The following is a 25,236-nucleotide window of genomic DNA, read 5'->3' on the forward strand; positions in this document are numbered from 1 at the left end:
TGGGAAGCCAGTTTATTACTATGTGCAGCTCACCGTTTTGACCACCAGATGTCAATAGCGTGCACTGTGTTCAAAAGCATCGCGTTATCGATTGTTTAGAAACAGTTCGGAGAAAGCTTTTGATCGTGGTTTATTTCTTGCTTGTTTCATTTCATCAATCAACAGCTCTAGGTTTGAATATCTCACAAAAAAAAACCCGTATCTTTTTCGTTCTCCGCGTCGACAATTCACACAGCGGTCATTTGAACTGTGCACCTTGGTGAAAACCTGCAACTACGGAATCGGTGTCGACTCGTTTGAATCAGTCCGGTAATATGAAATGAAACGATTACAAATTATTTGCATTACATTTCACACGGGTTTTCTCTGGGGCTCACGTCGGCGTTGGATATCGTTTGAGCGACTCATTTTTCCCCCAAATGTTTGATACGCACGTCGTAGCAGTGTTTTGAATCAGGAGTATCGCAAATGTTTCGAATCGCTGTTTCGAGAAACGTACAAGCGCAAAGCATGCTGGTACTTGGCTGTCATGGCGCCGTACACAAACACACCGGGGGAAAAAAACATCAACTGAGCACTGAGTTCTTTTAACTTGGATGATTTTTGTTCTGTTTATGAGACTTGAGAGGTATGTTAATATTATTTTGACGTTATCCTTTTGTATTTTCGAGTCTTATACTCGTACTATATGTGAAAGTATTAGCGGAGCTAGCGCGCGAGGCAAACGTCACGCTTTTCCGGTTAGCCACACGGTCAGTCACAGAGCTGCGCGTGCTTAAGTAATAATAAAACCTCGGGGTAGTATATGCGTATGTTCTATGATACTGTCGTTATTATCGTTATTTATTTGGTTTTGGCCAAAAGTATGTGGACACCTCACCGTCACATCCACACGTGCTTGTTGAACATCCCATTTCAGATGTAGTCCTCCCTTGTTATTATAATATAGCCTCCACTCTTCTGAAAAGGCTTTCCACTAGACTGGAGTTCTTCCACTCCAACCTTCACACACCATGTCTTCATGGAGCTCGCTTTGTGCACAGGGGCATTGTCATGTTTGGGTCTCTTAGTTCCAGTGAAGGGAAACTGAAACACTACAGCATACAAAGACTTTCTATACAACTGTGTGCTTTTAGCTTTGTGACAACAGTTTCGAGAACCACATATGGGCGTGATGGCCAAACTTCTGGCCGTATGTCAACGTTTTTATTAAGTCATACAGTATTTTGGTAATAATAATCTTAAACACAAATAGTTTGAAATTAATTGATTGTATCATACGAGATAGTTTGAGTTGTTCTACAGGCTACAAGGAAGCCATGACAAATATTGTGGGAAAAAATACACATATTTAAAAAAAAAAAAAAAAAAAAAAAATCTAACCAACATGCAATGTACCACTGCTTGTATATTGGGAAGGTGAACATTTACACAGGAATCTTTAGTAAAAAAAAAAATTGTCTTTTATGGTCCAGATATGAAACAGGCTTTGTATGATGTTTAGGTTGTTTCGGGAATGGTAACAATAAATGGTGATGCGTGTAAAGACTGGAAGAATTAGAAAAATCTTAAAGTGCACCTATTATGGTTTTGAAACGTGCCTAATTTTGTTTTAAAAGTCTCAGACAATAGATTTACAGGCATCTGAGGTCAAAAAACACTTTAATGTGCTCAAAATTTAAATTGCAGCATTACCTTTTTTCCCCCCCAGTATCACAAACGACTCGTTAAATGATCCGTTCTAAATGATTCATTCTAAACTCCTCCTTTCAGAGCGCATACTCTACTCTGATTGGTGGGGGGGGGGACGCCCACTACCATAACAAGTTTCAGCTTATTCTGAAAAAAATGAAGACCAGAGGTGGGTATTTTGTTAGAAACCCACGTAGGTTAGTACAGCAAGTAAAGTCTGTAATTACTAACGACTCGCTTCAGCTGTTCAGAATCGGTTCCTTCTTTTAGGAGTCAATAACCCAGTTTGTCGTGCGCTTTGATTTTTTTTTAAACTTTGCAGACTTTTTACATTCACAAACAGCTCTATAACACACTACATGAAAGGTAATATTTGAAAAACCATAACAGAGGCACTTTAAAATTTCCTCCACCTGTATCCATTCATATCGCTGTTTCTCCTTGGCAGTTGTCCTGAGGCACTCAAAGTTCCGTTACATGGCCTTCATAGCAAAAACCCGTTGAAATTCACATGGAAATCACAACACAGCTCTTTTTCTTCTTCTTCTTTTTAGAAAAATAATCAGTTATGTTTTAACAGAAGTATTTTTTGTGTCTGATTTCTTCTTTCTACTCTGTTCTGTTTCAGACTGACAGAAAAACGCCATCATGTCTGGTGGCAATAAAGCCATAGAGCTGCAGATGCAGATGCGTCAAAACGCAGATGATCTTCATAACTTTATAAAAGAACTCGACAGCTGGGAAGAGGACATAAAGAAAAAAGATGAACAGCTTCGTGCAGGAAACCTAGAAGACCCTCAGGTGTGTAATTTCGCCGGGAGTTCCCTGACATTAGTGCTAATCTAATATGTTTAAAAATAAACTTAACCTCAGTAGCGAAAACGACACGTTTTGGCTCTTTTTGTTTTATCTTTTTAAATAAGCTTCAGTTTTGGTCATTTAAAAAAAAAAAAAAAAAAAGGCAACCAAATTTTCCCACCAGGTCAGAACTGTCAGATATATGCCCACATAAACACTCTATAAGTGCTGCTTGCTACTTCTACCCACCTGAGATGGATTTCTGAATGTTTTCTTCACACCACAGAAAACTCTCCCACCTGTAAGAAACAAGGATTACAAGAAGAAGCGCAAGGTCAGAAGTAAAGCCCCTGCTGAGAACGCTCAAGGGGAGGAGAAGCCAGTACAAAGAATAAAATCACACGACTACAAATCTTGGGACAAATTTGACGTGGTAATACATTTCTGCCCTATGCCACTGTTTTGGCTTCTAATTAAAGATATGGAATTTTCAGTACTGTTGATTTTTATGAATCATAATTGTGTATTACAGGAGAAGGCCCTTGAGGCACTGGACAAAGAAGTCAGCCCAGCTGAATCTAATGACTCTGACTCTGAGGAAGCGCAAGTGGACAGAGACTCAGCCATGAAGGAGAAGGAGAAGGTAAAGTTGCTGTGTGAGGGTTGGATAGTTATTCAATGTATTTCAAAGCCATGTTCACAGAATTGAGATTTTAGTTGATAAAAACAGAAACACCTGAATAGTTTCTGATTTACAAAGATTTCAGCATAACCAGTCAATGACACATAAAATGCTGCATGTTTGTAATATTAAATGTAAAAATATAGTTCTTGCTTATAGATCTTGCTTGCAGATGTAAGAAGTTAAGATGTTTTGATGGAATCCTATTGTCTGATTAACTTATAATGGTGTTGTACAGTGGTGCTTGAAAGTTTGTGATTTTCTCTATAGAATGTTCCGTATATCTGCATAAATATGACCTAAAACATCAGATGATTTTCACACAAGACCTAAAAGTAGACAAAGAGATCAGAATTAATCAAACGAGACAAATTATTATACTTGGTCATTTATTTATTGAGGAAAATGATCCAATATTACACACCTGTGAGTGGCAAAAGTATGTGAACCTCTAGGATTAGCAGTTAACTTGAAGGTGAAATTAGAGTCCGGTGTTTTCAGTCAATGCGATATGACAATCAGGTGTGAGCGAACGCCCTGTTTTAGTTAAAGAACAGGAATCTATTGGAGTCTGATCTTCACAACATGTTTGTTGAAGTGTATCAAGGTACGTACAAAGGAGATTTCTGAGTATCTCCAAAAAAGAGTTGTTGATGCTCATCAGGTGGGAGAAGTTTACAAAACCATTTCTAAAGAGTTTGGACTCCGCCAATCCACAGTCATATGCAGATTATGTATAAACGGAGGGAATTTAAGACCACTGTTACAAGACATGTAGTAGTCTGCGAGGTCACAAAGGAGCCCAGGGTAACTTCTAAGCAGTTAAAGGAACTCTCTCACATTGGCTAATGTTCATGAGTCCACCATCAGGAGAACACTGAACAACAATGGTGTGCATGGCACGGTTGGGAGGAGAAAACCACTGCTCTACAAAAAGAACATCGCCCCTGTCTGCAGTTTGCCAAAGATCACATGGGCAAGCCAGAAGGCTATTGGAACAATGTTTTGTGGACAGATGAGACCAAAATAGAACATTTTGGTTTAAAATAGAAGGGTTATATTTGGAGAAAGGAAAACACTGCATTCCAGTATAAGAACCTTATATCACCTATGAAACATGGTGGTGGTAGTGTTATGGTTTGGGCCTGTTTTGCTGCATCTGGGCCAGAGTGACTTGCCATATCATTGATGGAGAAATGAATTCTGAATTATACCAGTGGATTCTAAAGAAAAAATGTCAGGGCATCTGTCCATAAACTGAATCCCAAGAGAAAGTGGGCCATGCAGCAAGATAACGACCCGAAGCACACAGGTCGATCTACCAAAGAATGGTTAAAGAAGAATAAAGTTAATGTTTTCGAATGGCCAAGTCAAAGTCCTGAACTTAGTCCAATAGAAATGTTGTGGAAGAACCTGAAGCAAGCAGTTCATGTCAGGAACCCCAATAACATCCCAGAGTTGAAGCTGTTCTGTACTGAGGAATGGGCTAAAACTCCTCCAAGTCGATGTGTAGGACTGCTCAATAGTTATGTTTAGTTGCAGTTGTCTGTGGACAAGGGGGTCACACCTGGACATGGTTCACATACTTTTGCCGCTCACAGATATGTAATATTGGATCATTTTCCTCAATAAATAAGTGACCCAATTTTTGTTTCATTTGTTTAATTGGGTTCTCTTTATCTACTTTTAGTACTTGTGCAAAAATCTGATGTTTTCGGTCATATTTATGCAGAAATACAGAAAATTCTAAAGGGTTCAAGCACCACTACACACACAGAGCAGTATACAAACTGATTATTAAAGTCACTATTTGCAAGACGTTGTTTCCCGATTTGACCTGTTTTCTCAGGGTAACGAGTTTTTCAAAGGTGGAAAGTATGACGAGGCAATTGAGTGCTATACGAGAGGTATGAGCGCAGATCCGTACAGCCCCGTTCTGCCCACAAACCGAGCGGCCTGCTTCTTCAGACTCAAAAAGTAAGAATGTTGTGCTTTACACAGTTTATATTCTATATCAGTGGGTCTCAACTCCAGTCCTGAGACCCTGTACGGTTTTCCCTGCTCTCAACACACCTGATCCAGCTCATGATGGTTTTGGGTTGAGTAATTTGCTCCTCAGGTGTCTCAACATTAGGAAAAACAGGAATCAGTAACCCCTGTTCTGTGACATTGTATTTGATTAACTTGACGTAGAGAGCGGTGAAAAAGGAATGAGAATGGGAACACCAGTTGTGGTCATAATGTATAGTTTTACATGTCATTCCTCTGGCTAGCAGTACAGACTGCATACTTCTAAAATGGTGCATTTGGCCTAATAATGTCTAGGTATATCAGTGCTCTAAAACAATTTAGGTTTTTTTCCCCCGTGTCTGAGTGAAGGATAAGGGCTATTGCCAGTCTTGTCATGTGTCAGCGTATCAGACCCTGGAGTAACACAGTCCCATTGGGTTCTGTTTGGCTCACTAACAGGGTATATAGCTGTTTGAGATGCTGGTGAAATTCATATGACCATACCAGGACAAGACTAGTTCATATAAATGTTTAGATCAGCGATAGACGTTTAGATTAGACGTTTAGAAACACAACCCTACTAAGGACCTGTCAGATATTTTGAGTGACATAATCATAAAATGAGCTTTTTAACTAGCTAGAAAATCGGCCAGACCCTTCTGCGCGCATACAGTGAGATCCCACACGTCATGGCTTTATGCACCAAAATTCAAAGAAGCCACAAAACTATGTGGTTGCAATGCTACCGTAGCTAATGCTTTATTATTGTTTATACAGTTTTGCTTTCATCAGAACGTTTTATTTGTCTCCGTCTATTCCTTTGAAGTATCCGAATGTCATATGTTGTAGGTATGCCGTTGCCGAGTCGGACTGTAACCTGGCCATAGCACTGGACAGGAAATACGTTAACGCTTATAGCCGAAGAGGAGCTGCTCGCTTTGCTCTTAAAAACCATCAAGGCGCTGTCGAAGGTGAGGGCGTATAACTAAAATCATCTGTTTAAAGAGACGTTCTTGTTCTGTCTCCTGAATGTTACTCCTGCATATTACGTTGCTGTACTTACAAGAGGTTTTGTGTTTTATAAAATTGCTCAATGTAATGAAATGATGATGATTGCTTGTAACCTTTTATTGCTAAGATTATGAAATGGTTCTGAAGTTGGATCCAGAGAACCTTGATGCTCAGAACGAGATAAAGAAACTGAACCAGGTTGGTTCCTGTCTTACTACTTCCTGTATTTTTGGTGTTAAAGGCTGAGGCTTGAAATTCTGTTGTTTCATCCTCTCAGGTTTTAGGATCTCAAAAGCAGGAAGAAGGGCAGATGGAGAAGACAGTGGCTGAGGTGCCGCTTACTGAGGCTGTAAAACCGAAGCAGCTGGAGATGGAACAGCAGAGAAGACAAGAGGCGATGGTGCAAAAAGATAGGGTGAGCACATCCTTTTTTTAAAAAAAAAAAAAAAAAAAAACTTTGTTTTTTCACTGCTGTAAAACCATACTTGCAAAATTGTACACCTTTAGTTAGCAAACTATGATTTTGTCTTTTGTTAAATGTGAATTTTCTTTCTGGTGTTCTTATAGGGCAATGCTTACTTTAAAGAGGGAAAATACGAGGCAGCTGTGGAGTGCTACACTAAAGGCATGGAGGCTGATGCCACAAACGTTCTGCTTGCTGCTAACAGGGCCATGGCATACCTCAAACTTGAGAGGTACATTTTCGTTTCTTTGTGGATATCCAAAAAAAAAAAAAACAACGCAAATAGCACAACTATATCAAGACAGTATAATTATAAACTCTTTGGATTTTTACAGTCATTACATAAGCAGTCAAATGTGACCATAAACATTCAAAGGAAAGACTCACAAGGTATGCATATAGCCTTGTGTGTGTGTGTTGTGTATGTTGTAAAGGTATGCTGAGGCAGAAGAAGACTGCACCAAAGCAGTTGCTTTGGACAACACCTACTCAAAGGCGTTTGCTCGACGAGGCACAGCCAGAGTGGCCCTGGGAAGACTTTCTGAAGCCAAAGCTGGTTAGAATTCATTCTATTTAATGATTCAGTAATACTGTATATCAGGCCCTGAGTAACATCAAGCATACTTACATGGCGCTTTCATTAATATACAAATACATTAAAACCCCTTTTAACTTATTTTCTTATTTAGTTTCTTATTATTAATAATATTATCTGTGGTAAAGTTTACCATCTCCAAAAGAAGAAGATATCTAAGTTAGCATTTTCTGCCATTTTCTTTTGGGCAGTACTATATTTGGTATGTATGACTTAATTCCTCTTCATACAACCTCTCTGTGCCTAAGTGACCTGTCTTAACTGTCTAGTTAGCAGTTTATATACAATATTTTAGTGTACTAGTTTTAAACTCACTATTTTTAAACGGTGAAAGGAATCGGAATTAGCACGATCAACACCTAGTACTGTTAAAAGGGAGGCAAGCTGCATTTTTGTCTAACTGACCACATTTTTAATATTGCGCATTATTTATACACTATATGGCCAATGGTATGTGGACATCTGACCTTCACACCCATATGTGAGCCTTCTCCAAACTGTTGCCACAAATGTGAAAGCACACAATTGTCTAGAATGTACTTGTATGCTGTAGTATTAAGAATAGTGGAACTCTGGGCCCCAAACCTGTTCCAGCATGACAACACCCCTGTACACAAAAAGCGAGCTCCATGAAGACATGGTGTGTGAAGGTTGGAGTGGAAGAACTCGAGTTTCCTGTACAGAGCCCTGACCTCAACCCCACTGAACAACTTTGGCATGAACTGGAACACCAACCGAACCCCAGACCTCATCAGTGCCTGATCTCACTCATACTCTTGTAGCTGAATGATCACAAAATCTAGTGGAAAGCCTTCCAAGAAGAGTGGAGGTTATTATAACAGAAAAGGTGGACTAAACCTGGAATAGGATGTTCAGCAAGCACATACCAGTGTGATGGTCAGGTGTTTACAAACTTGGCCATATATTAACTGACACTGAGATGCTTATTGAGTTCACGGCACGTATACAACAATATGATGTTAATGATGGTGCCATTCATTTTTCTGCATAGATTTTGAGCAGCTCCTGAAGCTCGAACCTGGAAACAAGCAAGCGTTGAACGAGCTCAAAAAACTCAACATGGTAAGCACGATACAAATAGGAGCAGTAATTACTATTTAACAGTCTTTGAACTGCATTGTAATTAACAATAATACTATGATGCCAGAATAATGACAGTACTGTTCTAGCACTCACCAAAATTGTGTGATTCGTTTTATTCGTTAGTTGCAGTCATTACAATGAAAACGTCTTTATAACCGAAAAACTGCAGTGCTTCCTTTTGTTAATAAGAAGGTTAAAGCTATTACTTGGAGCTTTTTTTTCAAGCCTCATTAGAGGCTTATTTCTGCTAATCAGGCTCTTGATAAATGTGTAATAAATTGTTTGTATATTATTCAGGAGACGATGCCTTCTGGGCTGCAACAAGCAGATGGTACACAAAAAAGAACAATTCAGCCAATCGACAAACCAGAACACCTCAGATCCACAGTAAATCTCCAATAATCTTACATTTGTTGTGGTTTAGCAGCTTTTGCAGATAAAGAAATAAATCCCTACATGTTATTTTATTCGGTAAAGACCGTTGAAGCCAACATCCTTTATTTAAATCTTTATTTATAACTGCACTGATTGAGTCACTTTCATGTAAGTGTATAGAGTTCCATGTTTTTTTGGAGGAGACTGCCTATAGCAGCATGATCTGAATATGTGGAACACCGTATTTGCTTTTGTGCTACAGAAACCATTGAAAAGAATAGAGATCGAGGAAGTTGGCGGAAATCTCACATCTATAGCCGAACCTCAGACAGTCACAGCCAAGGCAAGCGCTTCAAGGTCTGGGACATTATCTGCTGCATCAGCTTCTTCATCAGAGAGAGAGATGAAATGTGAGGCCTCTCCATGCTCATCCTTCCCTTTTGCTAAGATCCAGAAGATAGAGGAGGTATCACAGTCTCCTTCAGAACCAGCAGCCAAGTAAGTCCATACCACACAGGTATTATCCAAAGACTTAAGTTTTTATCCAGGTGAAAACACAATAGGCTTTGTAACATCAAGATTAATACATTCAGCGTCTGAGTACTTGCTCATTTTTTTTTCTATTGAGTGTTCAAAATGTCCAGTGTACAAGTACTCTACAGGAAAGCATTTTTCTAGACACGACCCACTGGTGATTTACGTCATGTTCTCCAGCAGCTCAAACAGATGTTCAGTTCTTTGGGCGATTTCATCTTCATGCACTTGGCTGGCTTTTGTTTAACTGATGTCATTACAGACAGTCATTGAATTGTATACTACTACACCTAAAGAGTGGACAGATGTGTGACATCATAAAGCAAAGACCAATATAAAGTGTTTAGTAAAGGTGTTTGGCTACCATGATCTGCCATAACAGCTTTAGTGCACAGATTTTGAAAGTCTCTGGGACTGTATTAGAGGAGTAAACACCATTCTACCAAAGGATCTTGCCTCCGTTGGTGTTTGGATGATGGGTTGAAATCTGGTGACTGTGATAACCATAGCATATGACTTGCATAATTTTTATGCTCCTCAAACTATTACTTGAGCCCTCATGCCCTGTGGAGGGGTGCATTGTCATCCTGGAAGAGACCACTCCCACTCGAAAGTCAGAAGAACTTTGTATTGATTTGCAGTCACGTGGAGCCAAACCACACCAGCAAAATGCCTCTAGCAGCAGAAGAACCATTTTCCCCCTTTAATTTGGCACCCATTTCACTGTATAAACTGTCCATTTATACAATATTTAACTTGCATTGAACAACCATTGAACTTGGTTATTAATTCATGTATTTCAGATACCCAGATGGAGATTCCTTTGGAAAGCAAAATGTATTGCAGAAAGAGGAAAAAGTTCCCGGTAAAACAGACCAATCATTATCATTGTCTTCCTCTTCAGTCCAGCTTGAAGTTATTCCTCCACCCCCACCTAACAGCTTCCAGCTAGAAGCAGATCTAAGGAAGATGGGTAATCACTCTGAACTTACCTACAAGTATTTAAAGGTACGTGCTGATTCTTATCGTTTAAAACTTGAGGTCGATTTATCAGCACCGATAACTGATTGCTGGAACTATTGTTTATCGGCAAAAATCCACACCGATAGTTTTTCCAGGTTGCGTCCGTTGTGGTAACTGCTGAGAAGGGTCTGCTGTCATTATACAGTACAAGAGCGGCCTCTAGAGGCAAAATACAAACGACCACTAACAAATTTTGTTGTTATTTGAAGTGTTTTTTGATTCATTTTGGATGTCCTTAAAAACTATCAGTTGATTAATCGGTTATCGACAGGTACCATCCAGCTTAGTTATCGGTTTCGGTAAAAACCACTAATATAAGTTTATCAACATACAGTACAATCCTTCCTCATTGAGTCTGTTATGATGGTCTTGTTTTATTTCAGCAAATTCAGCCTGATGCTTTTCAAACTATTTTCAAAAACTGTGTGGAGCCTGATATTCTTAATACGATTTTGAAAGTACTTCAGAGTTTTTACACCAAGTAAGTTGAATTCAAATGGTCCAAATACATACAGCAGCATATTCTATTCCTGCAGATGTCTGTGTAATGTATGTTCTTGATGTGCATGCTATTTTCCTGTAGTGGTGTGTTCTATACGATTATGACTCCTTTTATAATACTTTCCCATCACACATTTTCTGATAAATATGCTCCTCTAAGACTTTCTTGTCCCTAATTTACTAATGTCTTTTTCTTCAGAAATGAGGACCCATCAGTCATATTGGCCATCTTGAAAAGCTTGTCAAGTGTGAGAAGATTTGACATGGCTATCATGTTTATGTCATCTACTGAAAAGCAAGGTGTGTTCTCTTTATAGATTCATCAGGGTTTTGGGATTTTATTATTTTTTTTACCCAGCATACCTTTGGATTGTGTTTGTTAGTAGTACGTGATGGTTTGCTCAGGGCCTTCATGCTCATCTTCCCTTAAACTAACCCACTAGAAACCCTCTAGAAGTCTTATCGCTTATTATTAGTAGCTGGTTACATGGTTTGAATGGATGGTTGAAAGTTTGACAAATTCCTGAATACAAAAATTAGAATCTGAAGGTTTGAAATGATCTTTGAAGATTGGAGACCAGGCCCACAAGGACTTCCCCTTCCCCTGATAAATCAGCGTCATGACACAAAATACAAGCAACTTTGCAATTGCATGTGGAGCCGTGACAGGCTTAGTTTTATCAATGAGTTGTTTAGTTCTCCATATTTTTTTTTTTTAAATAGCATAGGCAAAGTGCTGCAGTTATGTATATTGTTTGCCCAGTAAGTCTAAATGCACATTCTTAATGGTTTCCAATGCATTGTTAGCAGGTAGCTTCTTTCATCTAATCTTAGCCTTGAAGGCAGAGCGTTTTTGACAAACTGCCAAGAGTCCAATTTCCACTTGGGTTCTTATGTCTGTAGTCAACCTACATGCTGAGTCATTATCCTAGCACAACAGTAGTGACACTGACATGGTTGTGTGTCTGTGTGTGGCTCAGGTACATGTGTATCTGGCATTGCATCATTTTAAACACTTTGTATTCATACTTTATTAGACACACCTACCTTGTTGCTGCACTTTACCATATCAGCACCACTCACAGTACCATGTCATTGCGAGTGCTGTACTGAGAACTGTCCACTTGACCATTGGTGGTCACATGGTCTTTTGGTGTAGACAAATTGTGTATAGCAACAACTGGGCTACAATCAGTAATTGTACACACATACTATATGACCAAAGGGTTGTGGACAGCAGACCATCACAGTCATATATGGGTCTCACCATGAACGTTTGCCACAAAGTTGGAAGCATTAAAATTCCCTTCACTGGAACTAAGACAATGCACAAGGCAAGCTCCATAAAGACATAGTGTGCCCAGGTTGGAGTGGAAGAACTCAAGTGTCCTGACCTCAACCCCACTGAACCCCTTTGGGATGAACTGGAATGCCGACTGCACCCCAGACCTCCTCAGTACCTGATCTCACTAATACTCTTGTAGCTGAATGATCACAAATCCCCACAGTCACGCTCCAAAATCTAGTGGAAAGCCTTCCCAGAAGAGTGGAGCTTATTATAACAGGAAACACAGAGGGACTAAAACTGGAATGGGATGTTCAGCAACACGTTATGGTCAGGTGTCCACTTTGGCCGTATAGTGTATTTTGGAGGTGTATATAATAATTGACCCCTTTTTATAGCATTGTGATTTATATGAAAGCATATCAGTTTCTGAACATTTATATTCACACATCATGACAATCAGTGCAGTCAGTTCACTGCCACATTGAACAACTTGATATTACATTTGTGCATTGCAAAAGTTCTTGGGAATATTAAAACTATATTAATGGCTGGTACAGGTGCAAAATCTGTATTATATCATCACAATACATGTACACAAAGCAGAATGTATGCATCCTTCCTTAACAAACAAGCTTCATCTTATTTGTGTTATCATTTTATATACTGTTATGTCCCAGTGAATGCAGGAAATTAATTTATTTGTTCCTCATTTGTCCCCAGTGTTGCAGGAGCTGTTTCAATGCATTTCACATGCTGGACTGGAGGACGACTCTGTCCAGGCTCTAAAGAAGAAATATGGAGTATAACTTGTGTTGTCGAGGAACAGAGGAGAGGAACTGGACTCTGTATTAGTGGCAGTCAAAACAAGTCTGTTACTGTTAAGTCATGAATGTTTCGGTGATCTAACATCTTACACCTCACATATGGAGTTAAATTAAACATTTTTGACAGTGATTTAATTTGTTGGCTTATATGAAACTTTAATAATTTTTTTTTTATAATATATAAACAGCCCAGTTTGTTCATCACAATTCAGTTATTTTATGCCCAGATTGATACGACTACTCTTTTTTTTTTTCTTCTTCTTAATGATATCCTATACTTGGTCATATTGTAATCATTATACCAAAATGTATAATGCTTGCAAACACCAGTGTTGGCAGAAGCTCCACTTTTCCCGCCATGGATGGATAGCTTTCTGCAAAATAAAATTGCAACATTAACACTGACATAAATTGTAATTTTCTGTACCCGAGGAAAAATAAACCCTTTTTGTAGGTTGAATAATAACTATAACGCATGCTGATATAATTTTAGACTTTCAATTGCAGTATTTTCATATGTCTCTGAAGCACAATGTATAAGGGTAAAAAAACACTTAACAACCAGGCATCAAAACTTAAATTACAGAATTGAATATCAAATGATTTTTGGGGAAGAAATAAAAAAATCAATCTTAATATCTAAATATTTGGAATGACTTTAAGAGGCATTTCATGTTACTATATATTTCTATTGGCAAGTCAGTTAGGGCGCATAGAGGTCATTTTAAAATGATTGATTAACTTAAATTCTCAATATCAGCATTCCAGTGGGAGTGCCAGTCCAAAGTTTACATATTGACTCAACAGTCAGGAAGCTTCCAGAAACTGATGTAATAATTTTTTTTTTACAAGCTTTTGGTTAGTCAGTGGCAAAATTAAGTTAACTGGGAGTGTGCCTATGGTTGTATTTAGTTGCCTGCCATTAGAGCTAGTTCTTTTTTTTGCCCTTGATACCATGGTAAAATGGCAGCCAAAACACTCAGAAAAAGAATTTAGAGACCTCCACAAATCCAGTTAAAGGACTTTAGTCTGAAAATTTCAACTGAACTGAAGGAACTGGTGAAGCAGTTAGAGGCATCAGGCACCAAAAAAGTCTGTTGAGCAAGGAAGAACCCCTTACTGCAAGATTGGAATAAAAAAAAAAAGCCAGATTGAAGTTTGCAGTTGATCAACAGGATGAAGACTCTCTTTTTCTAAAGGAATGCTGTCTGGTCAGATTATGATCAGCTCTATGTATGGAGGGAAAAGGGTGAGGCTTTTAATCCAAAGAACACCATCCCAACTGTGAAACATGGGGGTGGCAGCATCATGTTGTGGGGGTGTCTTGCTGGAAAAGGGACTGGTGCACCTCAGAAAATTGATGGCATCATGAGGAAGGAGGATTATCTAGAAATACTGAAGCAATGCCTCAAGACCTCAGCCAGAAAGTCACAACTTGGTCTTCTAGCAGGACAATGAACCTAAGCACACCTCCAAAGTTGTAGCAAAATGGTTTGAAGACAACAAAGTGGAAGTGTTGGAGTGGCCATCACAAAGACCTGATCTAAGTCTCATAGAAAATTTGTGGATTGAACTGAAAAAGTGTTTCTGAGCAAGGAGGCCCACAAACCTTACTCCAGTTCTGTCAGGAGGAATGAGATATATATTCCAGCAAAGTATTGTGAAAAGCTAACAAAGCATGTGTAACTCTCATACACTGATATAGTAAATGAAAGCTGAAAACCTATCGCTTGACTATCATTTTGGAAATATTATGGGAATAAAGTAAATACTCTAATTGTCTTGACACAGAAAACGTATAGCAATATGAAATGTGTAGAGTTATGAAAAATAGAGTTTGGATATTGTTTCCTTTTGGCCTCAACTGTCCTTATCAGTAAATTGGAGACGGGCAGAATACTTGCTTTGAATACAAATGACCAAGCAGTGAAGCTTATCATGTACCTACTGGAAATATGGCATTACTTACTTGTAACAGTTAGTTTTCGGACCGCTGTTACAAACAGTTTGGACACGGTGTTTGTGGCCTTGCAGATGATGGTTCCTGAGGTGGCCTCCAAAGGTGTTCTGAATACTACCTCATCCCCAGAGCCAGAAACTGAGTCTCCATCAACAACCCAGGTGTAACTGCAGGAGGGTTTACAGGTCGCACTGCACAGAAATCGCTGAGTTTCACCTGGTGCCAGAGTCTGTGGCCCACTGATTACAACGTCTACTGGCCCCTCTGGAAAGGAAAATCAGTGCACAACATAACAGGAGTGAGTTGTGTTTGAAAACTCCAAAAGACTGTACTGCTCATAATGAGAAGGGACTGACTGTTAAGCAGTTTGCTCTGATCATCATTATGGCATCATACCCAAAATGTGCAAGGTTTTCCTGGTTGTGAAGGATTTTCCCGTGGCTGTGTTTTTTACAGTGCACGTCACCATTTTGGACTTCACCCACTGGTTTAAGGTAAATTGTACCTCATTCCCCTCTGCACTCTGGTCATCAACGCCAATTGTGTACGTGCAGTTAGGTGAGCAATCAGCAAAGCATACATAGCTACATGGGACTCCTAGAGTCACTGCATCTGGACCAAGAATGATCGGATTCTGTGGCCCATCTGAAATAAATTGACAGAGGTCTTTATTTACCATCCTTTATTTCTGTATTCAACAAATTCCCATTTTCCCACTGCGACTGCTCATGTCTCTGGAGGTACATTTATCGACAAAACAACCCGAACCCCATGGGCATTTTTAATTTATTATACACTCCCCGAGCACATTATTAGGAACATTATACTAATACTGGCTAGGGCCTCCCTTTGCTCTCAAAATAGCATCAATTCTTCATGGCATGGTTTCTACAAGATGTTGGAAACATTCGTTTTGCGGTTCTGGTCCATGTTGACATGATCGCATCATGCAGATCCTGTCTAGCAACAATACTCAAACAGGCTGTGGCATTCAAATGATGATTGATTGTTATTAACAGGCCCAAGGTGTGCCAAGAAAACATTCCCCACACCATTACAAAACCTCCTCCAGCCTGGACTGTTGACACAACTGCATGGATTCATTCTGTTGGTGCCAAATTCTGACGCTACCATCGGTGTGACAGAAGTGGAACCTGACGTGGTCTTCTGCTGTTGCAGCCCTTCTGCCTCAAGGTTTGATGTGTTGTGCATTCTGAGATGCTTTTCTGCTTACCATAATTGTACAGAGCGGTTATCGGAGTTACTGTATTTCTGTCGGCTCGAACCAGTCTGGCCTTCTCCGTTGACCTCTCGCATCAACAAAGAACTGATGCTCAGTGGATATTTTTTTCTTTATAGCACCATTCTGAGTGAAGTCTAGAGACTGTTGTGTGTGTGAAAATCCCAGAAGATCAGCAGTTATAGAAATACTCAATCATGCTCGTCTGGCACCAACAATCATTCCACTGTCAAAATCACTGAGATCGCAAGTTTTCCCCATTCTGATGGTTGATGTGAATATTAGCCGAAGCTTCTGGTCCGTATCTGCATAGTTTTATGCATAGCACTGCTGCGACACTATTGGCTGATTACATAATTGCATGAATGAGAAGGTTTAAGGGTGTTCCTAATAAAGTGCTCAGTGAGTGTATATTAACACACAATACTTAACACTTAAATTGTTACAAAACAATAGCAACAATTCTTTCTGGCAATGTGGGCTCAAATATTACCAAATAATTCAGTGATATACATTAGTTTGTTACTCATTTATGTCCCAACAGCTCATCTATCCACATCTAAAACAACAATATACGAGGTAAAGGCAAAGTTGTTCAAATTAGCAGGTAACCATTGTCCGATTGCCTGATCCATGTAATTGTGTATTGTGGAGTTTTATTAAAATGCTCCGCATAGGTATAAAACCACCTTGCCTTGGTGGCAACAGCACATGCCTATTGATATGAATACTATACTCTACTATTACTATACTATACTGTATGTTACCTCGTAAGTAAATTTTGTATAATCTGTATTTTAGACCAAGTTATCCTTTACATCTAAAACAGTGGCTACTGACAAATTAACTTCCTGTGTAACTTATTACGAGTACAGTCTTTGTCCTCTTATCATGGACAAAAACATACTCGTGATTGAGGAATGCTTTAGTCAAATCTCTAATATTTTTGAACTATAAGTTATTAAGCGTATTAACGCAGTTAACACAGTTTGAAAGTTGATATATGACTTGTATATGTGCAATTACTCACAGGGTTCGTCCTTTTCTGCCATGTCCACGCCATGAGCTTGTCAAGAAACAAGCGAACAAAACATTGTATACGTTGCATGTATATCCAATTGTTTTATCCAATTATTACGTTATTATTACATTAATGCTATTGTATTTCCATATAACTTCCATATAACAGTAGGCTATATTATACACTAAGGATATGATTATAGCACTGAATTAAAATAAAAATTATTTCATACCTGTAAAATGGAGTAAATATAGAAGCAGACAAAGTGAAATATGTATGCACTCCATGGTTGGATTTTCAGATAGGTGAGGCTGCGTACACACTGCATGAGTAATAAAGCAAACACATTAATCAGGAAAATTAGCCAACCAGTAACGTGTTCCCTGCCTTTGTATTGTGCTTTCTCTATCTTTATCTTTCATGTAGTCTCTGTAGCTTAGTGTCTGTATGCTCACATATCACTGTTGGTAGGGGGAATGTACATTAAGTACATTGGTAGGGTGAGTGTACTCTCTCTCTCTCTCTCCCTCTCTCTCCCCCATATATATATATATATATATATATATATATATATATATATATATATATATATATATATATATACACATACATACATACATACACTTTCTCCATCATGTTTGATAGATGATGTGGTATGCATTGGATCATGAGCCTTTCTTTTCCTTCTCCATATTATTCTCTTCTTATCATGCTGGTACAAGTTAATCTTGTTCTAGAACTGGTCTGGGGTTTTTTTTTTGTTTTTTGTTTTTTTTTGGGGGGTTTTCTACAGTTGTTTTTAGCAAAGTCTAATCTGGCCTTTCTGTTCTTGAGTGTTACCAGTAGTTTGCAACTTGAGGTAAACCATCTGCATTTACATTCATGAAGGTGTCTCTTGACTGTAGACTTTGTAGACTTTGACAATGATGACCCCCCCTCCAGAGTGTTCTTGACTTGGCTAGATGCTGCGAAGGGGTTTTCCTTCAACAAGGAAAGAATTCTGCGTTCAACCACTTCAGTTGTCTTCTGTGGTCTTCCGGGCCTTTTGGTGTTGCTGAGCTCGCCAGTGCATTCCTTCTTTTTAAAAGTGTAGAAAATTGTTGCTTTGGCCACTCCTAAAGTTTCTGCTATCTCTCTCATAGGTGTATTTAGTTTTTTTCCAGCCTAATGATGGTCTCCTTCACTTGTATCGACACCTCTTTGGACCGCATATTGACAGTTCCAATGGACAGCTACCGAATGCAAATTTTATGCTTGGAATCAACTCCAGACCTTCCATCTCCTTAATTTGTCATGAAATAACGAGGAAACACGCCACACCTGGCCATGAACTGCTTATCAGGCTATTGTCCAATTACTTTTGAGCCTGTGAAAATGGAGGGACTCTAACATTTTTACAGAGTCCCTTCATTTTCACAGGCCCAAAAGTAATTGGACAGTTGACTGATGAGCAGTTTTATTTGCTCTAATTCCTAAACAGTTAATGCAATATTTTTGTTAAACCCCTTACATTAAAGCTGAAAGTCTACACTTCAGTCGCGTCTTGATTGCGTCATTTCAAATCCATTGTGGCGGTGTACAGAGACAAAGTTATGGCAATTGTGTCACTGTCCAAATATCGTATGGACTTGGCTGTATACAGGTGTGTCAAATAAAATTTCACCGAATGTGTTTTGAAGGTTTAAAAGCACATTTCATGTGAAGCCTGACAGTTCTTTTTTGGCGATTTGTAAGTTGCGCAAATGTTGACTCTTCTCATTACTTTCAAATTAGTAGACAAAAGAAAGTAATTTATTATTTAATGAGTCATTGAAGGAACTAATATCTCCACAACACCGGTTCAAACAGATGACTTTCATGCACACGACGACAAATCGGCAAACTTTTGTGTGACTGTTTGAGACAATCAACGTGACTGCGACTGTAATACTGTTTACCTTGTTTAATGTTTCTTATTTGATTGGTTTCGTGAGAAGAAATTATTGCGTTATTGCCTGTCTTGCCCTCTGCACTCCCTTTTAAAACTTGATTAAGTTACAGTATAGCATTGTCACTTGCTTTGGTTGGCACAGGCCAGTGTTGACTAGAAAACATATTGATTTTTATTAAATTATATGAAGGAATGAACTACAGGAACAAAATAATCGTCCACATTAAACATGGACTGACTTAATGATACTGTACATTTTATTCAGAAATTGTTTCACGTCTTTCTAAATCGCTTAATAAAAATATACAAGCTGCAGGAAGAACACAAACAGTCTGTATACAAAATATCATTTTCAAGAAATTCTATGTTTTCTAGCATGCACGTAGTTTGAATTGCAGTTTTTCACTGGTGTAAGACACTACTGTGTGTGTGCATCCACTCAGAGAGAAGTGTCTTTGGAGTCTCGGAGCTCTATGAGCGGTGGCTGGAAGGACAGGATCTCTGTAAAAGTGTGACCTGTAGAAAAGACATGGATAATATGATCAGTTCTGATAAATACTCTGGCTAGCTGTATTGTCATTATTTATTGACTTCTCTTCTGGCTCACTTCTTCTCATATAATTGTCAATTAGACATTTCACCATTTTCCTCATCCATTCCTTCATTCCCCGATTTCCCAATGTTCTTTACTTTCAACCTCCGTCCCTGCTCTTACGTTTCCACTGCTCGAGAGGCAGGTCAGCGTTGTCCATGGAGTGGTCGTAGGGCAAAGCCTCTGTCTCTTCTTCAGGCTCCCGAAAGTCTGCAAACATGGGAAGCTCCAGAGCCGTCGAGGCACTCACACGCTTGTCAGGGTCCAACACAAGCATCTTGTCCATGGTACTTACCACTTAAAGAAAGACACAGATATCCCATACATGCACGTTAACTGGTGCTGTTGCTGGAATGAAAAAAATATGTTCATTTTGTACATGTATGGATTTACTCACCATCCGAGCTGTATTTAAAGAAAATAGAGTGCAAGTCTTTCTTCGGCACTTTAGGCAAACTTCTGATGTAGTTTTTGGCCTGAAAAAGTGACAGGGATATAAATACAAAATGCCAATAATGGTATAGTTGCGCATTATGTTTACTTGGCCATGTGTGTTTTCACACCACTCACATCCTGACTTTGGAGTTTCATGATAAAGTCCTGTGCTGGTGTCCCTGTGATTTTCATAATTTCTCTCAACTGGTCCAAATCTATAGCTCATTGTCAAGGATGAATTCACATGGAAATAAAGGTTTCACAGTTCGAGCTAGGAAGTCGGCCATTTTGGATCTACATGCTGCCAACTGAAGTCAGTTAGTCGCTGCAGCCGTATGTTTACACTGCACACGTAAACATAGATACTTTTTTCACAGGGTTTCATTGGTTGGTGTGTCATGATGTAGAAAGGATACGGTCATTTCCTTTGAAGAGTGGCCTTCCAAGAAGCATCTCTGCCATGATACAACCAACTGACCAGATGTCAACTGCAAGACAAAGAAACAGCAACAACAGGATTTAATAAGATAAGTAAAGCAGTTTTTCATCTCTACAAAGCATCACTTGTGGTTAAATATGCTTCTTATTATACTGTCAAAGAATATCAAAGCTAGAAGTAGGGTCAATCAGAGGGCAAAACCATAGTAAAGAAAGACTGGCCTTTTACTCTTTACACTTTTTCAGCCAGTGGGTCATGTTGTTGAAAAATGCAAGCTATTTTCTTACTGTTTCTTCTTCATTACTACTTCTGACCTCGATTCATTAAAAATTCAATGCAGGGAGATACTTCACAGACCAACAGTAACGGGACAGTGATAAGAGAACCTCCATATACAGTTGCCACAATAAGTTTACCTGTCTGTGAGTAGTGCATCCAGTTCAGGATGACTTCAGGCGCCCTGTACCACCTGGTCACCACATAACCCGTCATCTCTGAGTCTGCCTGCCTGGCCAGCCCAAAATCCAGAATCTGCAAGAAATACAGGAACATTGAAACTCATAATGGCTTGATGTTACTTGGCTTGGCGAAACTCATAGTGGCTTGGCGGTTAAGGCTCTGGGTTACTGATCAGAAGGTCGGGGGTTCAAGCCCCAGCACTGCCGAGCTGCCACTGTTGGGCCCTTGAGCAAGGCCCTTAACCCTCTCTGCTCCAGGGGCGCTGTATCATGGCTGACCCTGCGCTCTGACCCCAGCTTCCTAATATGCTGGGGTATGCGAAGAAAAGAATTTCACTGTGCATGTGTATATGTGATCAATAAAGACTCATTATCACTCATTATCATTATAATAATGCAGTGTTTGCAGTCTAATGCTTAAAGACAGTATTTTACTATTTCTTATCAAGTGGCAAGCAATTATATGACATTAATTAATTATGAATCATCATGGTATGTCATGTGCCATGTATCACCATGTATGAATAACAGGTGACACCAAACACTTTCGTAACATCATAACATTTAATATACACATTTTTGGCAGAGATCGACATAAAGACGTACATTTGCAACACAGTTTAATAAATGTATGGCTACTCTTTGTTTTAATATCCATCCATCCATCCATCTTCTATACCGCTTATCCTGTTCAGGGTCACGGGGAAACCTGGAGCCTATCCCAGGGAGCATCGGGCACAAGGCGGGGTACACCCTGGACAGGGTGCCAATCCATCGCAGGGCACGATCACATACACATTCACACACCCATTCATACACTACGGACACTTTAGACATGCCAATCAGCCTACCATGCATGTCTTTGGACTGGGGGAGGAAACCGGAGTACCCGGAGGAAACCCCCGCAGCACGGGGAGAACACGCAAACTCCACACACACAGGGACACGATGGGAATCGAACCCCCGACCCTATATATATATATATAATATATATATATTTTAACTATTCTGTTTACATTTTTTGAGGAATGATTACCTTCAGCTCACAGTTCTGATTAACAGCCAAGTTCCCTGGTTTTAGATCCTGTTGAAGATCAACGAAAGAAGACACATAACCTTGTGGTTATTAACACATACTGTACACACACGGCAAAAGGCTAAAACTGCGTATATATATATATATATATATATATATATATATATATATATATATATATATATATAGGTATTGCAAGAGCTGCATTCGCATATTGGAGCCCGAATGGCTTTCATGGTTTATGCTTGCATAATACTGCTTGCATGTCGTTTTAATGTTTAATGCTATAATTTTCCAGTGAGATATTTATCACTCTTATTCTCATACACAATGCAGCAAAATCACCGGAGTAACGATTTTCCTAAACTGACCGGTCTGCACAGTCAAATTATTTCTCCCAAAAGACACGTTTATCACGTTTCGTCCGACTTCAAGATCCATTCAGAGGAAGAAAAAGACAGAAGCGCTATAGACATTGAATGAATGTGGGTGTTGAATGGAGTGGCCATCCTTCCACCCAGCCCCCACGCATATAATTAACATGTCAGAGGTCACATACTCGGTGAATGATCCCAGCAGAATGAATATACTGTGGAGAAAGAGAAGCAACATGTCAAGATCTAGAAAACACAAAAGAAAATTGCAACACATTCTGAAATTCTGTCGAAGGTGAATAGAATGCATGCGATTTTAAGCATGCATGAGTATCTCTAACCTTCAGCCCCCTGAGCATTTGATACACAAGAAACTGCACTCGGTCTTCAGAGAACTTTTCCATCTTCATAAGCTTCCCAAGGTCAGTGCCCATGAAAGGCATCACTAAATAACTTCCAGAAGGGGAACAAGAGAAGCAATTGTGATACTCAAACGGCAAGACTAGAAATGTGTATTCTCTACACTGAATGTTGAATTTAATAAATATATATATATATAATAAACACACAAGTCGTGGAACCTGTCCAGCGACAGTTCAGCCGTGAAGACGTTCAACAGTCCAATGACCTGTTTCAGACAATAAAAATGAGGCATTGATATTCATCACGCAACGTTCTTCATTGAGAGATTAGAGAAACATGCAAGTGGTTATAATCAATGACCATTTTCCAGTGCTATTCACGTACATTCTCATGCTTCATGTGTTTGACTAGTCGCAGTTCTCTGTAAGCGCGCTTGGCAAAGAGTCGAGACTGGAAGGGGCGATGGAGTTTCTTGATAGCGACGCGTATGCCTGTCTTCCTGTCGATGGCAGAGCTGTGAAAGGACAGAGGATGATATCTGACCCACTTTTTAACCTTCAGACGTGAAGTCAATTTAACAAGTATGTCCTTAAACATTCATGCAAACACAGTGACGCTACATACTTTACTAGTACATTATTAGTGTTCTGCAATGGTTCTTTGGAGAGTTGAGGGTTCTTCCTTTCGTAAAGGGGTTCTAACTCAGAATCATGTCTAACAGGGAAATCCTCTGTTACAATGTCCTTTTTTTTCCTAAGAAAATAGGTTATGACAGCATGTCAGGATTTATTTATTTATTTATGTATTTATTTATTTTTGGCAATATTCAAAGTGATTCTTATGGCAATATGCAAAGTATTAAGACATGTAAGCTATCCAACACTATAACTGATACAGGTCCAATAGGCAATGCATTTACAGGCTCAGACTGGGGTCTAATCTTCACCCATTTACAGTGAAAGGTTGAACTTGAAATGGAAACTAATGCACCTATTTAAATGCTCTTTGCATTGTATGCATAACATTACTAAACAGACATGAAGTTTCCTGGCTAGCAAAGGTCATATAACTTTATAAGATACAACTATGTTCTGTTTTGTTTTTTGGTTTTTTTTTTAATCCACTGGGGTTTTGTTTGTTTGTTTGTTTGTTTGTTTGTTTTTCAAGCAGTGCAACAAACTTTTTTTTTGTTTCATGCGCCATGCTGGAAGAATGTAAAAGAAAAAAAAATGCGCATTGCACTTTGAAAAAGAAACAAAAATGAAAACTGGTCCCTTATTATTTTTCTGGGAATGATCTAAGCACATTGTTTAAGAGCGCTATGTTTACCCTGAGCTTTGTCTCTCAGCTCAGTGAGCCACTACGTGTTAAAATGACAAAAGGCTGCGTCGGCGTCTTTGCGTAAAAGCAGTGAACTCACCAAACCGTTCCGTACGCGCCGGTGCCCACTTGGATGAGATCTCGATATCTTTCCGGTACATCCCAAACTGTTTTGTTGATCTCTTGGCGGTAAAATCCGGTCCTTATACAGAGTGACATGTTGTCGGAAAAGTCAAAGTGTGGTTTTGTCTGCGTTCTTTCTCCTGGGTTCATCTGCTCCCGACCACCCGCAGACACCCAAATACGAGTGCGCAGCAGACTGCAGGACCACAGGGGGGTGTTTAATATCCTCTGCACTTCACTCGCATCTATACAGTAGCTATAAATCTTTCTCATGAGAACAAAAGCAGTTTGCATTAAAAAAAAAAAAAAAAAAAATTAAACAATTTCACCTTTTCAAATTCTGACTTTTACAGACATGTGAAAACCAATTTCCTATTCAATTATTATTATTTTTTTTTTATTATTTAACTTTATAAAGTATTTTGCATATTTTATTTTTAATCCCAGACATGCACTTGATTAATACATCATTTATCATTTATTTTAGCCTGAATACAGGCTACTAAACCCATGTGACTTTTGTGAGGGGGATGGTTGGATTGCTCACAATTTGAATAGCAGGGCTCTCAACAAAGGCCCAGTAATTCTTCTTGTCCTTAAAGAACCCCTAAAGGGTAATTGTTTTACAAGCATGAACAGAGATTGTGAGGGAAACCAACAGCACGACAAAGTTTTGTCGCATCCCGTTTGTCCCTGAATGCACTTTGGGAATCAAACTCATCAAACCAACATAAACAATAAACCAGCTAGTACTGACCACTATTGTTTCCAGGTACCGATCATCTACATGATGTTTTAGTGATACATCGAATCTTTCTTAAACCACATGTTGTGTTGTGCAAATCAATAAAAATGATATATAAACTTGATAATAAAAGTAGAAGACTTCCTACTCTGTACTATAGAGACAGTGATATGAAATCCCAATTTATAATGAAATAAAATTAAATGTAAAAAACATTAAGACAAAACTAGTACTGTACTAACAGCTATACAGACTAAAAAACCTAATTCACTAATATTGAAAAATAAGTCATCATTCACA

At 39.0% G+C, this 25,236-nt stretch overlaps 2 protein-coding genes and 1 long non-coding RNA gene across 3 annotated transcripts; 1 reads left to right on the top strand and 2 right to left on the bottom strand.

Moving 5' to 3' along the window:
* Window positions 1-426: 426 nt before the first annotated feature.
* rpap3 (RNA polymerase II associated protein 3) lies at window positions 427-13,030 on the top strand. Its single transcript, XM_053650664.1, has 17 exons — window positions 427-628; window positions 2,321-2,493; window positions 2,777-2,923; window positions 3,023-3,133; window positions 5,022-5,149; window positions 6,032-6,153; window positions 6,321-6,391; window positions 6,471-6,608; window positions 6,761-6,888; window positions 7,091-7,212; window positions 8,264-8,334; window positions 8,653-8,742; window positions 8,993-9,228; window positions 10,068-10,272; window positions 10,671-10,768; window positions 10,988-11,088; window positions 12,797-13,030. Exons 2-17 carry the CDS (start codon window positions 2,341-2,343, stop codon window positions 12,880-12,882), a joined length of 2,007 nt encoding a protein of 668 aa, XP_053506639.1. The 5' UTR covers window positions 427-628; window positions 2,321-2,340; the 3' UTR covers window positions 12,883-13,030.
* A 111-nt stretch (window positions 13,031-13,141) lies between these two features.
* On the bottom strand, window positions 13,142-14,960 carry LOC128623557 (uncharacterized). Its single transcript, XR_008388602.1, has 2 exons — window positions 14,870-14,960; window positions 13,142-13,274 (listed from the first exon to the last, which is right to left on the bottom strand). It is a non-coding gene; the product is annotated as an uncharacterized LOC128623557 (long non-coding RNA).
* Window positions 14,961-19,329: 4,369 nt separating this feature from the next.
* Window positions 19,330-24,472, bottom strand: mapk12b (mitogen-activated protein kinase 12b). Its single transcript, XM_053650087.1, has 12 exons — window positions 24,169-24,472; window positions 23,133-23,262; window positions 22,955-23,013; window positions 22,727-22,838; window positions 22,571-22,600; window positions 22,012-22,059; window positions 20,934-21,048; window positions 20,495-20,566; window positions 20,214-20,293; window positions 20,041-20,119; window positions 19,767-19,940; window positions 19,330-19,567 (listed from the first exon to the last, which is right to left on the bottom strand). Exons 1-12 carry the CDS (start codon window positions 24,462-24,464, stop codon window positions 19,491-19,493), a joined length of 1,272 nt encoding a protein of 423 aa, XP_053506062.1. The 5' UTR covers window positions 24,465-24,472; the 3' UTR covers window positions 19,330-19,490.
* Between the last annotated feature and the right edge of the window lie 764 nt (window positions 24,473-25,236).

This window comes from Ictalurus furcatus, chromosome 19 (assembly GCF_023375685.1).
Source record: "Ictalurus furcatus strain D&B chromosome 19, Billie_1.0, whole genome shotgun sequence".
Classification (NCBI taxonomy): domain Eukaryota; kingdom Metazoa; phylum Chordata; class Actinopteri; order Siluriformes; family Ictaluridae; genus Ictalurus; species Ictalurus furcatus.